At 35.1% G+C, this 15,413-nt stretch overlaps 1 protein-coding gene across 9 annotated transcripts in view; it reads left to right on the top strand.

Annotated features, from left to right (window-relative positions):
• Positions 1 to 15,413, top strand: part of EMSY (EMSY transcriptional repressor, BRCA2 interacting) — a 73,914-nt gene that overhangs the window by 40,335 nt on the left and 18,166 nt on the right. For all 9 annotated transcript variants that reach the window (XM_036426794.2, XM_036426789.2, XM_036426795.2 and 6 more), the window contains 4 exons: positions 1,240 to 1,410; positions 6,645 to 6,781; positions 9,536 to 9,709; positions 11,325 to 11,520. In XM_036426794.2, coding sequence (XP_036282687.1) covers positions 1,240 to 1,410; positions 6,645 to 6,781; positions 9,536 to 9,709; positions 11,325 to 11,520 — 678 coding nt within the window. The remainder of the gene's footprint in view (positions 1 to 1,239; positions 1,411 to 6,644; positions 6,782 to 9,535; positions 9,710 to 11,324; positions 11,521 to 15,413) is intronic.

A 15,413-nucleotide genomic window follows, 5' to 3' on the forward strand; every position in this document is an offset into this window, starting at 1 on the left:
TAAAATTTTCACCACTAGGTGCAAAGATATTAATGTTATGTATATATGATTCTTTATGTTGTGGAAGGTAGCAAAAAATAATATATCTATACTATGTAACTATATTAGAGTGTTTCTTTTTTTAAAAAAACAAAAGCTGAAGTTGAAAATTTTTTCTGGTTATAATTTAACTGATTCAAACTATGTAACATTTACTTTGCACTAATTTTTTTCTTCTTCTGATTCAGATATATGTTTGTAATCAATTTAAACTAATTCTACTTAATGTTCTTCCCTTCCACCCTCTTTTGGATAAAGATTGTATTTTTAAGTGGTGAATAACTTGCTAAAATCATTTTTGGGGAAGGGGGTTGTTGAAAATGGTTTTCACAGTGACCTTTGAATCTAATTATCATGGAAAAAAGTTTTTCCGTTGAGGAAGGTGTTATTTTAGTCATTTTCATTCTCCTCAAGACAAATAGTTCTTAGTTTAGGAATGGGATTTCTGAGTTAGCAGATTTGTAGGAAACTATAACAGGCTCATTTGATTAGTATTTAAATCCTCTTTAGGAAAAGGGAAAAATCCTAGAAATAGTGGGGAAGAGTGTAAAATTCTTTGAGAAAAATATCTTTACAGGTCAATTAAAGTTGAGGAAATATGGAAATAGTGAACTTTTTAGGCTAAAAAGAAATATTCTTGGCAGCAGCATCTTTAATCTCTAATAAAATGATGGCATAATTCTTTAAAAGATGGAAATATATTTACAGGGTAGCAGAGAACAAAACAAATAAAAGTTTATAACATTTTAGGCAAACAGTTCTGCCTTATTTCCTGAGTGCTAACATTAGGTTTGGCACTGAGACAGCATAAAACAGATGCACCTTAAAATCTATAGCCTTAAAATCTATAACAGAAATAGCTAAAATGCTCTGGCAGGAAAGATAATAGTTTCTTTTGGTTTAAAACTAATGGAAGAAAAGTAGTAGGAGAAGGAACAGAGTTAACTTTTTCTGGGCTTAGTAATTTGATGCAACATATCACAATATTTCATGTGTAAAATTGTTTCAAATTGACTTGGCTATAGTTCTGTATGGTGCTTTGAAAACTAGCTGTAAATTGTTACTTAAGTCTTGACACCTTGAAATTCCATTTTCAAGTTAAAGCAATGTAGATTACATTGAATTATAGTAAAACTGTATAAATTGTCATTCTTCTATAAGCAATGACAAGTTTTTCTTTTGGCTTTTCCCATTTTACAGGCACACAGGCAACCTACACCCGGCCAACAGTGAGCCCATCTGTAGGTCGGATGGCCGCCACTCCTGGAGCTGCAACGTATGTGAAAACTACCAGTGGTAGCATCATCACAGTAGTACCCAAATCATTAGCCACCTTGGGAGGAAAGATAATTAGCAGTAATATAGTTTCTGGTAGGTATCTCTGAAACATATAAAAGATACAGGTAATTAGAAGACAAAACATATTTCAACTGTTGAAAAGATTCTGTTTGGTCTCAGTTTTCTGATTAGAAATCTAAAGCTTTTATTTAGTCCTCATGTTTAGTGATTACAGTTTTTTTTTTAGTTTTAGTATTAAATCTTCACATATTAAGTTTTTGATTATTTTAAAATAGAAATAAATAAATGTTGCTTTTAATCCTATTGGAAAGATAATGTCTTACATTTGCATAGAGATTTTTTAAATTATAAAATATTCTATTCATTTATTTAGACCTCATAACTCTAAGATAGTTGACATCATCCTCAGTTTACAGGTACAGATTTAAGGTTACAGAGATGAAATTGACTTTCCAAGATCACACAATCTAGATACTGGAAGAACTAGTATTTATTTATCTAAATGTGTTTGAGTAAACATAATTCATAATTTCAGTTACTAATGTCGCTTTAGCATATTAAAAATAAAAATATTTGAATATCTTTGCTTTTCACCTTTTATAAGAACTGTTTACTTTTAAAAAATATTTTACTTAGATAATGAAGGCTAATATTTATTGGTATTTTGGAACCTTACCTAGGTTTATATGATCTCATTAATTCCTAAAGTAATTTAGGTTGTGGATCCTGAAGTAAAATGTTAATATGGTTTTTGTTTTCAATGATTATTATTATTATTACTAGAGGCCCATTGCACGAATTTGTGCACTGGTGGGGTCTGGCTGGGTTGCCCTGACGGCGGGGTGGAACTGGCCAGGGGAGGGAGGTCAGCTGGCCCTGCCCCTGATCATGGTGCGGGGCACTGGTTGGAGATGGGATTGGCAGGGGGAAGGGGCCACAGGCGGCTGGCCAGCCCCCTGGTCAAACTCCTGGCCAAATTCATGGTTGAAGGGATGTTTTGTATATTAGCCTTTTATTATATAGGATTTTTTTTTTTAGTTATAAGTATTTTTTTATTTTAAATATTTTATTACTTAAAATATTACATGTTTCCCCTCCCCATTGGCCTCTTCAATTATTATTATTTTTAAATTAAAATGATGTAAATAATCTTTGATCAAGCAAGTCCTGTGGACTTGTATGCCACAGGCAAATTGTTCTATCTTAAAAATGAAGGGATTGATATTTGTGGCATAATACGATGTTGCTGATAACCCAGGGAGTGGAAAAAAAAAAAAAAAAAGCAAAGCAGGGCATGGTATTGGCATAAAGTACTATATTTATAGCTGTTAATTTTGGCTCTACTTTTAAATATAAATGAGAAAATCTAGCATTTGCTAAACTGAGGAAGGTGAAACCAGTAGGGAAAGACTTATCATACTCCCGATTTTAAGAGGCTATTTTAAATAACATAGTTAAAACTCAAGTTATAATTTATTGCCTGACAATATCTTTAAATAGTATAGAACATATAGTCGGTTAAACATTTCTTAAAAATTATGTTTTTCATTGGTATGTAGCTTTTTATGACTTTTAAATGTTTTTTTTAATTCTCTGTATATTAATTTATGGTATTATATAGTTAGAAGGTATATTTAGATGTTATAAAGCCTCTGTTTTCAGACATTTATGATTTAGCTGCTTTTGTACTATGTTAGAGCAATGCAAAACAAGCACATTTTTCTAGAAGCAAGGAGGTAGTCAGATAAAGATTTTTATCATGTATACATTTTACCCACCTTTCTATTTAACTGTAAAGCAGCTCATAGTGGCTGTTTCAGGAATGTGGGTATACATGAGAAGAGGGCTGAAATTTTCAGCACTATAGAACACACTTGGCACACAGTTGAAAGAACTCTATTGCATGGAGCTCATTTTGTCTGGCCCTCTGCTCACACTTTTATTCTAAAGAACATCCCTTATTTCTGACTGTTCTAAACTGATCCTTATGCTACATATTAATTTCCTTTATAAAGATAGTTCTCTTATTTTTGTTCTCTATGATTCTAGGATTATAGATTAGTTTATTACTAGTTTTCAATTCTAAGCTATTTGTAGTAAACTGGTAAGCCTGGTTGGATGAATTTAGACAGTTTCTGCTTTCACCCATGAGCAGATAATGCTGGATTCTAGAGTCTGTACATACCGCAACCCCACACCCTATTTCCCAATAAGAAAAGATTACTTTCTTAAAATACACTAAAAAGTCTAGATGTAAGAATATAAGACTTTAAAAAGTGAGACTTTTTTCCTCACTGTGGGGAGTTTGGAAAATATAGAAAGGTACAAGGAAAATTAAAAACTTAGAATTTTTATCATCCAGAGAAATGTGTTGAAATGTAAATATATATGTTTCAGTTCATTCCTTTTTCTGTTCATTTCTTTGTGTATATATATTTACAGCAGGCATAAGCTGTCAGGTGGACATCCCCAGGGGGCTCCTGGACTGTGAGAGGGCACAGGCTGGGCTGAGGGATTCCGCCCTCCCCTCCCACTTCCTCCCTTTCCCCAGTGCACAATCTGGGACCCCTCAGATTTTGGAGAGTTTGATCTCCGCAGACCAGGCTGAGGGACCCCACCTGCCAGAGGGACCCTGCTCACTCTGCAGACACTCTTGCAGCTGTGGCACTGCCCCAGGTGTGGCAGACTGAGGAGGGACCATGGGAGGTTGGATATAGGGTGTATCCAGCCCTGTCTTGCCCAGTCCCACCCCACTGGCCACCTTCTAATTAATTTCTTTTCAATGTGCACGAATCCATGTACCAGGGCACTAGTTTCAGTATAATGCTGTACTTGCTTTGCCTTATGCTAAGCCTCCTCCACATTTGCTAAGCTGGTGGTCCTTATATTTTGGTGTAAAAGCTTAGTTTACATTTCTTTGAGATAGCTTTTAACGCTTACTTTCTAAAAAGTTTTTCTTAGCCAAAATTAGGTGAGGCCATATTGCCAAAGAAGTGGCATCATAATCAGTAACACATGACTGGAATTAATTAAGAATTAAAGTTTATATAAGTGAATAGTGGGCAGCCTGTTTTTTGTGGCTCTTAGCTTACTGTTTAGATACTATAGATAAAGGAAGAAACATTTGTGAACCTGGGGGTGCATAGATAAAAGTGCTTTTTTGGTGTAACCTGAGTGTTACCTTGGGCTATGAGATACTAGATGATGGCAAGTATATTACAAAGATATTTTAGCAAGATTATAAAAACGTGACATATAACCAGAATATTTTTATTCTTAGTACAATCTTGTTTCTAAATCTTTTGTACGAAATGCTAAGGTTTTTCAGTAGAAATTTTTTTTTTAATTTTTCTCCTTGAGAATATATTAATCCATTGTATTTTTATGAGTACCTGACCTTTGCTTAGTCATGGAAGAAAAATATGACTTGCCTGTTTTCATAGGCAAAGGAAATTACAGGTGCAAAAGTTGCATTGGGACTGTTATGCTCAAGGACCCATATGGAAACCAACACTGAAGGACAGGTATATACTCAGTAATCCTGAAAACTAAAGTCTGATGGAACCTGGAAAGCTAAGCAAAGGAGTTTGGCTTTGTGTGGTAGATAATAAGAAGCCATAGTCAAGAAGTTACATGTTAGACTACAATTATGATATGTATTGTGGAGTAGGAACTGTTAGAAATAAGGCGAGCCCCCCAAATCAGGGCTCCTGATAGAACATGAAGCACCCTTGGGAACCAGTTGCAAGGCACATATCTTTACTATTGCAAAAGGGTGTGTACCAACAGAGCCTGGCAGCATGTACACTAGCAGCATGGTCTCTTGGCTTTTATTCCTGACACACGTGGTCTGTCCCTCACTCTTGATTGGAGGAGCTTAGGCTCACAGTCTTGTGCAATTGGCTAGAGAAGAAAGGGAGGAGTTGATCTTTGCTGTTTCAAAATGGCAGCCCCCATGGGAGCTGCAAGTCACAGGCCAAAATGTCAACTGCCTAAACTCCCTTCTTTGAAAAGATTACTTGTTTGTTCTCACAGAACAAATAAGATCAAATTGGTAGATTAAGGGCAACATATAGGAATTTGAAAATCAAAATGGGAAGTTGGAACTAAATATAAGAGGGATTAGGAGGGTTTTAACCAATTTCACATGTTCTGGGTCCTTGGCATGATGAAATTAGGTGGTTTTTTATCTGTTTGTTTTTTAGGATATTTGCTACCGGTACCATCAGAACTATTTGTGTAATAGAGAAAGTTGAAACAGGGAGAAAATAATGGGAAGCCAAAATAGATGAGGGTTGTCTATTGAACTGATATTGATAATATTTTGGAAGAAGACAGATGTTGGTGACAAATTGGGTTCATTCACTACTTATTACTGAGTAGTTGCCATACACTGTGTGCTAACCATTGAGGAATCAGTGATGTGTAAAGATACAGTGTGGACCTCAAGAAACTTTCATTTTTGTCAGAGTGAAGACAAGGCATGAATCAAAGATTAGTACCCGGATTTCCAACTTGGACAATTAGAAGAATATAGTGTACAAATTTGATAGATAGATAGATAGATAGATAGATAGAGTTCATAGGTAAGGAGAGAAGCAGATGTGGGGGAGATTGCAAGATAATACGATATTTGAGTGAGTAGATATAGCTCTACTAAGTAGATCTTAATAGATGAAATACAAGTTTATGGATATAAAAATAAAAAAGAGATTCATCCTCACTGTTTCCAGTGCTGCAGATTATAAGAGCACATGTTTAACCTGTGATTTACTCTATGAGTCAGTATTTAGTTTGTGGGGTTTTTTTAATCACATAAAAATACATGACTTTTCCCCATAAATTTTCTCTAGAGTCTAGTGTTATGTGAATTTTGATGAGCACTTAACTACCTCTTTTTTATGTTGTTTTTGATGAGTTTTTCCATCACACTACTTACATAGATATATGATACTATGTTTGGGGAAAATATCGATATATATCATGGAATAGAGATTCTGATTTGTTTCAGTTAACTTGGGGGAGGAATATTGATGGAGAAACTGATAGTAATATATTTAGGTTCTGAGTATGGTAGGTAGATCCTCAGATTCTAAAAAGATGTCTGCTTTAAGAGTTAATTCTTAATATTCTTTCATTCTAGGATAACTTGTAATTTACTATTCCAAGCCTTTGTTTTCATCCTCATGACAGCCTTCGTGTCATCTTGGGATGACATTGATTACATGTATTAATCATGTACAACATAAATAGTTAAATATCACTAGTTCTTAACTCAGGCCTCCTTTTCTCCCCCCTTCTCTAAGGAACGACTACCAAAATCACTACAATCCCAATGACTTCCAAGCCCAATGTGATTGTTGTGCAAAAGACTACAGGAAAAGGAACGACCATTCAAGGCCTCCCGGGCAAAAATGTTGTCACAACATTGCTAAATGCTGGAGTAAGTAAGAGCTTGAACTGCAGACTCAGCAATACACTGAGGACCTGAAAGACCAGCTGTATAAATATTTGCTTAAGAACTTCAGAACCCCACAATGGCCAGAATGGCTTGATTTACCACCGCTGTGATGTAATAACTGTTTATACACCATCTACTGATGCTGTTTTTTCACAGTAATTTCTAGAACATGTTGCTTATAGCCAGGTTGCTTATGACCATGATTTAGATACTTAGCTTGATCCTGATGGAGGATTCCACTGGCTTAACTACTGGGGGACATCTGTTAGAGGATATTTTATTCCTGTATGTGGCCAGTAGAGAGCGACCTAGTATTTGGCCTAGGCTGGGAAAAGAGAAATATTTGGGATTAAGACTAAATTAATTAATAGGGATTTGTTTCTTTCATTTTTACCTTGGAGCTAGTAAAAAAATTTAACAGATTCACTAATAATTTTTTTTATTTATATAGTCAGTGGTTAAGAGGTTTGGAGTTAGATAAACTTTGGGTCTCTCAGTGTCATAGTTGTTTGATCTTGGCTAATGTATTCAACTTCTCTCATCCTTAATTTACTCATTTGTATGCTGGGGATGATAATCTCTACCAGTGAGTTTTTTCACTAACTGGTAGATGTTTTGAGAGTGCTTAGAACAATGCCTCACATAGGAAGTCCTCAATAATTGTTTTTGTTTTGTTATTGTTATTATTACTCTTAGTACTTAACTGTTTAGGCTTGGTAATGTCCCTACTTTGCTTGAAAAAGAGTTCTATACTTCATTTTAATAGATCTCTATTAGCTTCCTAGGCATCACAATCTTCACAGTGTTGATAGGGGCCCAGCATTAGAGTTTTCATCAGGTGGGAAGACCTAGATTATTCGTAGCCTGAGTTCACATAGTAAGCCAAAAGTAAAGCCACAGTTAGAATTTAGATTTTCAGAACCTGTTTGTAATTTCATAGAACTTGATATGTAAGAGAGGTTACCATGTAACGTAGGTCCTGTGGTCATGTAGACCTAAGAGTTATTTGTGAATTGTAGTTGCTAGATATATATTATAGTAGGCGCAAGGCATGACAGTTAAAAGAAGAGTATAAGACAAATCCTCTTTACCACATATGTACATGCACCTGTGCTTAACCACTTGCCCTCCTATGCATGTTCACACACACCCGACAAAAGCTTTTTTTAAAAATAGCCTGCTAGTTGGTTTTGAATTGTCTTAGAATGGGTCATTATACTTGGACAAGGGCCATCAAGCTGTTCAAATAGATAGGCATGCCCACTTATAAACCAGTAGTTCTTGGCAAATGAACCAGAGCTCTTTCCAGAGAATGCAGCTGGGAAGGGTATGTGTGTGTTAAAATAAGTAAGTGCACAATTGGCAGACACTTCATGTGTCCTCTAGGTAATTATAGCAGATAGTTAATCTTGTGATTTGTGTAATAATTTTGGCTCTTAAGTTCATAGTGATTTTCTTTTTGCCAGTCACCTGGGTGCTTTGTTTTTACTGGCTGTTAAGTTTAGACAGACACATTTAATGACTAAAAATTAAGAAAAACTGATAAGGTGAAAAAATTCAGATCCTTCTCTTTTTATTTATGGATTTTAATTTTTAAAATTTTACTAACTTAGTAAAATCACTGTATTTGAATTAAATTTAGCTAAGTTTAAGTATTGATTTAATAAATTACTAGAAATCGAATTTAAGAATAAAGCAGATGAAAATGTAGAAAATGGTGAAAAGTTAATGGGCTTATGCTATCTAGACAATAAACTAAAGTGATATTAGTAACATACTAGTAATAAAACATGGGAAATGCCTTCAATTTTTCCTGTGTGTTTTCCTATATGGCCTCAGAAAGAATGTTAAATCTTTGCTGATTTCATCTCTTGCCCAGGCTTTTTCACATAGACATTATGCTATTTATCTTTGTAATTTATATTTGGGGACTTAGGCAGTTTATTTTATACCTGTGCTTTTAGCTATTGGTATAATGCACAGTAATTTTATTACATAAATGTTCCTTTTAGATTAATTAGAAAATAAAGATGAATATGGGGTGGGGTAAGACATATAACTGCAACTCTATCATTGTTAACATTTCCATATTCTATATAATAAAAGCTCAGCGACCCTTCGGCAGAACGACTGGTCAACCAGTTGCTATGACACACATTGACTACCAGGGGGCAAGACGCTCAACGTAGGAGCTGCCCCCTTGTGATCAGTACACTCCCAGAGTGGAAACGCCACTCGGCAGACCTCAGCGGGAGTAGCCGCTCAGAGGTCTGGTCCATAGCCACTTGGCTTGACCAGAATGAACAGTGCTCCCACAGCAGGCTGATCTGCGCAGGTCACACACACACACACACACACACACACACACACACACACCAGTGCAAGAATGCCGTGCACTGGGCCTCTAGTATAATTTTCTATAATTTTATGACTTCTAATATATTTAGTCTATGAATGAGGCAGTATAATAGTTATTCTTATTCAGTAATTCTTTTAATTTACTCACCAGGAAATAATTAATGCCTTCTTTGGATAGAAAGTTAGCCAGATGACTTCTAAAATCATTTCAACTAAGTCTAGGATTTTTGATCACCTTGAAACATTGTACTTCGTTGCACAATTTATAGTTCTTTTTCCCATCATCCTGATAAAATCTTTTCTGTGATTTTTTAGTAAAAGGACAGTTTTTATCATTTAAATGCTTATAAATCTCATATGTTACTGACTTCAATTTAGGGAGAAAAAACTATTCAGACAGTGCCAACAGGAGCAAAGCCAGCTATCATCACTGCTACAAGACCCATCACCAAAATGATTGTAACGCAACCAAAAGGAATAGGTTCCACAGTTCAACCAGCAGCTAAAATCATCCCAACAAAAATTGTTTATGGGCAGCAAGGGAAAACACAGGTATGCTCTAAGATATGGTAATTTTTCTTGGCTCAGGTATGTTTTAAATTCCTAAAATTCCAAAATAGAAATTTGAATGAAAAGATCACTAATATTTAAGAGTCTCATGCTCTACCGACTGAGCTAGCCGGGCACCTGGGAGATCACTAATATTTAAAAAAAAAAATTATTAGAAGTTATAACTACATGTGTATAATTATCCTGTTTTCAAACCCTTTGTTTCACTCCTCGCACTTTTTATCTAAATATTTGTGTCTTTGTGTGTGTGTGTGTGTGTGTGTGTGTGTGTGTGTGTCTTATTATGAGCAAAGATTAGAGTCCCCTTGGAATAAAATTTGTTGAAGTTGATTATTATTTGAGGAGTATATTGTTGAGGAAGAATGGTAGTTATTTAGCATCTCTTCAAGAGAAAATTATTTACTTTTTATAAGCTAATATGGCTTTTGAAAGCACTTTATTTACTTAAAAAATTTGCTTTACTTGAAACTTAATAAAGAAGCTAGAGATCTGTTCAGTTTTTCTACTACTAAGGAAACTTTCCTGGAAATTTGCTTGGGAAATTGAAGCTCAGGAATTAATCTTAGTTGCTGGGCTGCTGTGTATTTTACATGATGTCTGAGAATATCAAAGGAAGCAAGGTAGCTTTGGTTGAGAAATGCTATTCTAGAAATTTTGTAAAAAGTAGTAATTTATCTATAAAATAATCATTTGAGTTTAGAATGATTCCTCAGAATTATAGCTAAATAGTTTACTATCTAAACAAGTAAGTTTGATGATTTGTTCATTATCTAAGTTGTATTATTTTTTCATTCTTGAATTCTTAGAAATGGGTGACTTAATAGAGTCTGAAAAGGTTTAAAATCTTATATATGGGAGAAATAAAAAATAAATGTGATGAGTTAACATTATTCCATGTACTGAATCGACGTCAACTCCTAAAGTCCAAATTTTGAAATGAAATGGTTCACTTTGAAAACCTTTCTTCGTTTCACTTGCTTTGGTATCTGTGGTTTTTACCTTTGCCAAGAGTTGATCTACCACATATTCCATATTGCTTTTAATAGTTGACTACATCATTGTTCCTCTGGGGATTTCTTCAAAAATGATTTCATTATACTTTGTATACGTGTGTCAGAAATTTCATTTGGTTACTAATGATAGAAAACCAAAGAACAGTGACTTAAATAAATTAGGGTTTTACTTTTACTGTGTTAATTAATGTTCAGACTGGTGAAATCTGGAACTGTTATTGTGATACAAAAATTCCACTAGGAATCTTGTATCTTTCATGACTCATTTCTGCTATATAGCCTAGATTGTAAAATGACTCCTGAAGACATCATAGGCAAGGAAAAAGAGGGGCAGATACTCTTGTCAAAATCATGGCTATAATAATATGGAATGTACTACTTAAAATGTTTTATGTAGCTTGACTATAATTTGCTTATAGATTGAATTAGTCTTTGATGAACAATGTTGTGCCCAATACATAGTAAATGTACAGAATGCTGTTTAGTACACCAAGGAAATATTACTGTTCATGACATAGAAGATTGACATTTTAAATAGTGCTCTAATATTTGATACACTCGTTATATTTCTGCTCTTCTTCTAGGTTCTTATTAAACCCAAACCAGTAACATTTCAAGCTACAGTTGTTAGTGAACAAACAAGGCAGCTAGTCACAGAAACATTACAACAAGCATCCAGGGTGGCAGAGGCCAGTAATTCTTCTATTCAGGAGGGAAAAGAAGAACCACAAAGTTATACAGATAGTTCCTCTTCTACAGAGTCCTCCCAAAGTTCCCAAGGTAAGATTCATTTTCTATAATTACTGCTGACAGTAGTGCCCTAGTTCCAAAATAGGTGCATCTAGAAATTTTAAATAAACAAGTATACTTTGATTTGTCACCTCTTTTGATTTTATTTTCTTTTGTAATTAGTGAGCTGAAGTTTTGTTTTTGGTAAGGCCTACCATTCTTTACTGCAAGGCATATGTTCATCAAATAATTGGTAAACTTAAGGTAATGATTTTGACAGGGAGGTATTATCAAACTGCTTAGAGCTATGATTCCTCCTGTTTTCTTTGGGTAGGTAGAAGTATGCAAGAAAGTGAATATACCTTTTGAAATGGTTGTTGCCGAATTTTGAGAAAGAGTCAGGGTGGCCAGAGGTAGGCTACAAGTGGGCTGTAAGTAGGTTATCATGCATTGCAGTTGGCATGGGACAAGTCCCAGTTTATGTCTGTTCTAGCATTATTATTAATAGCATTCCCTTTCACTCTCAAAGGTATCCTAGTTTAGATAATAATTATATAACTCTCCTAATTATAAGGAAGGGGCTATGAAGCCATATTCTTAGTAGGGAAGCTTTTTGTTTTCAGTGCTGTTTTAATTATGTTCTTCTAGGAAGTCATTTGAAATTAAATCATGATCATAATCTTTGACACCTTCTACAAATCTAATATTCAATTACCTTAAATCACTCTTATTGTCAGGTAGTATGTTATGACCAGGCTTATGCACTCTGATGCATCTAAGCAAAGTGGTTTATATTCCCTCGGTCATTCTTAGCCACTCTATTCCTGTCCCTGCCTTCCCATTATCCTTTCTGGAGTGCTCTAATATAGACTCTTCATATTGTGCCAAACACTTTATTTTTTACTCTTCAAGTAGAGTCATCCCAAGTTAGTCTTACGTGGTTCAGATTGCTAATTGTTTAATAATTCAATTTTAAAATTATTTGTTAGTTTATACTACGTACTAAGGATTATGCTAGACCCTATAAAGGTTGAGTAAAATATAGTTCTTGCTCTTTAGGAGCTTAAACTCTAGACTAGGGGATTAAAAAAAATATATGTACAACTTCAGTATAAGAATTTTATTAGTAACAAAATGTTGTTACTAACAAAAATACCAAGTGCTGAAAGTTCACAGGAGCAAATGAGAAAGCCTCATGAAGGAAGTAACATTTGAAATGGTCTTTAAAAACTCATCAATTCAAAGTAAATTTAAAAAAGTTGATTTTAACAAGTGAACAATACGTCACTCATTTTGTAAAATATTTAGTTTATGCATTGGTGCTAAAAGGGGAGCATGAATAGTAGATGTGTTATATTACACACACACACACACACACACACACACACATATATGTATATCCTATATAATAAAAGTGTAATATGCGAAGTGTCTGACCTTTCGGTCAACTGCTTGACCAGTCTCTATGAAACGCACTGACCATCAGGGGGGCAGATGCTCCGACCGGTAGGTAACCTTGCTTCCCTTCCTTCTCCGCCGCCCCGCTTGCTTGCGTCTCAGTCTCCATAGCTTTGCTCCTTTCTGCAGCACTTGGCTTCTTTCTACACTGTCTTTAGTCTTTGCTCTGCGCCTGGATATGCAAATTAACCACCATCTTGGTTGGGTTAATTTGCATACTAGCCCTGATTGGCTGGTGGGTATGGCTTGTGGGCATAGCGAAGGTACGGTCAATTTGCATGTTTCTCTTTTATTAGATAGGATAATCTCAAATGATGTTTTGAAATTGCTCTTCTTTTCCTAAAGGAGCCCTAAATCAATAAGTACTTCCCAAACATGTCACTTCATTAGTGAGTCTTCAGTTGCCATTCTAAGAATGGTGCAAGAGTTTGGCTATTTAGACGTGATTAAGTATAAGGTTTTCTGCTCTTTGATCTATTATAAGCATCATCTGTTTTTATTTATTAGTTTTCTTTCATTTTGTATTTTTTAAAAATATTCTGTAATACAGACATATTTTATAGTTCAGATTAAATTAAGCATATCTAATATAATTGAATATGAAGCCAGTTTTTATAATCTACATTTACCCTTCTTCCCATATCCTTCTATAGCTCTTTATTTTTTATTTTTTAAAATATATTTTATTGCCAAAACCGGTTTGGCTCAGTGGATAGAGCGTCGACCTGCGGACTGAAAGGTCCCAGGTTTGATTCCGGTCAAGGGCAGGTACCTTGGTTGCAGGCACATCCCCAGCAGGGGGTGTGCAAGAGGCAGCTGATTGATGATTCTCTCTCATCGATGTTTCTAACTCTCTATCCCTCTCTCTTCCTCTCTGTAAAAAATCAATAAAATATATTTAAACTATATATATATATTTTTTTTTTTTTTTATTGATTTTTTACAGAGAGGAAGGGAGATAGAAACATCGATCAGCTGCCTCCTTGCACGTTCCCTACTGAAGATGTGCCTGCAACCAAGGTACACGCCCTTGACCGGAAACGAACCCGGGACCCCTCAGTCCGCAGGCCGACGCTCTATCTACTGAGCCAAACCGGTTTTGGCCTTGTATAGCTCTTTAGTACATTCTCACAAAGACAAGATGTTGGGAATATATATGCTGTGATTTAAAGAGAAAGGGATAAAGGTTTGAGTCAGTCTAAAATTGTGCTGCTTTTCAGAGTATTAAAGTGTCTTAACTGCTAGGAATCTATGCACTACTTAGAAGTCTATTTTTATTTTATATTGCTTTTGTGGTTTTTAGTGCCACCTCTAACCCCCCAAATAGCAACATTTTCTTTTAATGTAATTTAAGACAGGAGAAAGTAGCAGGAAGAGTAAAAAGGTTACTTTTCTTATATTCTGTTTATTTCTAAAATGTTTTAAGGTGGGTTAGATAGAATATAAGGTTATGTGAAGTAAAATGGAAGAGAATAAGGGTACAAAACTAAGGGTAGGGATTTATGATATCGTGTTTCCCCGAAAATAAGACATCCCCTGAAAATAAGACCTAGCGCAACTTTGGGAGAAAAAATTAATATAAGACACTGTCTTATTTTCGGGGAAATAGGGTAGAACAGGGCATCAGGCAAATACAAAAATGCATCCTGTCAAGATATTTTTTTAAGTAGGCCACATCTTGGTTTCTAGAATGATTCTTCCAGAGCTTCATGATATGGGAAGTCTTGGTGAAGGTGAGGAATAAATCAAAGTTAAGCCAAAGCTTACTTATCGCATAACTTTTCAGAGCTGTTATGTGCTAATATGAGGAGTGCAGTATATAATGTACAATGTTCCTCAACTTTTTTGACCATGGTACCCTTTTTTTGCAGAACATCTTGAGAAATTACTGTTCTCTGGAACATTTTGGGTGATGCTGTCTATGAAGGCCTTAGGCTTTATGACAATACTTCAGAGGGAAGGTACATGTTACATCATAGAATGGATGTAGACATCCTGGGTTTAGTTTAAAAGAGATGGTTTAGTTGGGTAAGGCATTTGGGAATTATTTTATATGAGGAATGGTTAGTGAAGACAGACCATTTATCATGGAGAAAACGAAGATTCAATTAGGTTGGGGGAGCATGGGTGATGTCATCAGTTATCTTGAGGAAAAGGAAGAAGAATTGGTCTTTGTAGATACATGAACGGAAACTAGAACCATTGGGTAGAAGTTACAGGAAAACCTGCTTCCACTCCATAAAAGAAAATTTTCTAATTGTCATAATTGTGCAGGGTTGGGAATTAAACTCTTTTGGAAAGTAGTGAGTTCTCTGGTGGCAGAGTTCCTGGAATGGTGGTGGTACTTTGTGAAGATTATAGCATAGGATTACTGAGAGCATTAAACGAACTTTTAAATCTTTTTTTTAGCTGACAGGTCTTATGATGTTATGAAAATGTGATATAGGCATTTTATAGTAAAGACATAGACATTCTTTCATAGAGAT

This window comes from Pipistrellus kuhlii, unplaced genomic scaffold, assembly GCF_014108245.1.
Source record: "Pipistrellus kuhlii isolate mPipKuh1 unplaced genomic scaffold, mPipKuh1.p scaffold_m20_p_9, whole genome shotgun sequence".
Lineage (NCBI taxonomy): Eukaryota > Metazoa > Chordata > Mammalia > Chiroptera > Vespertilionidae > Pipistrellus > Pipistrellus kuhlii.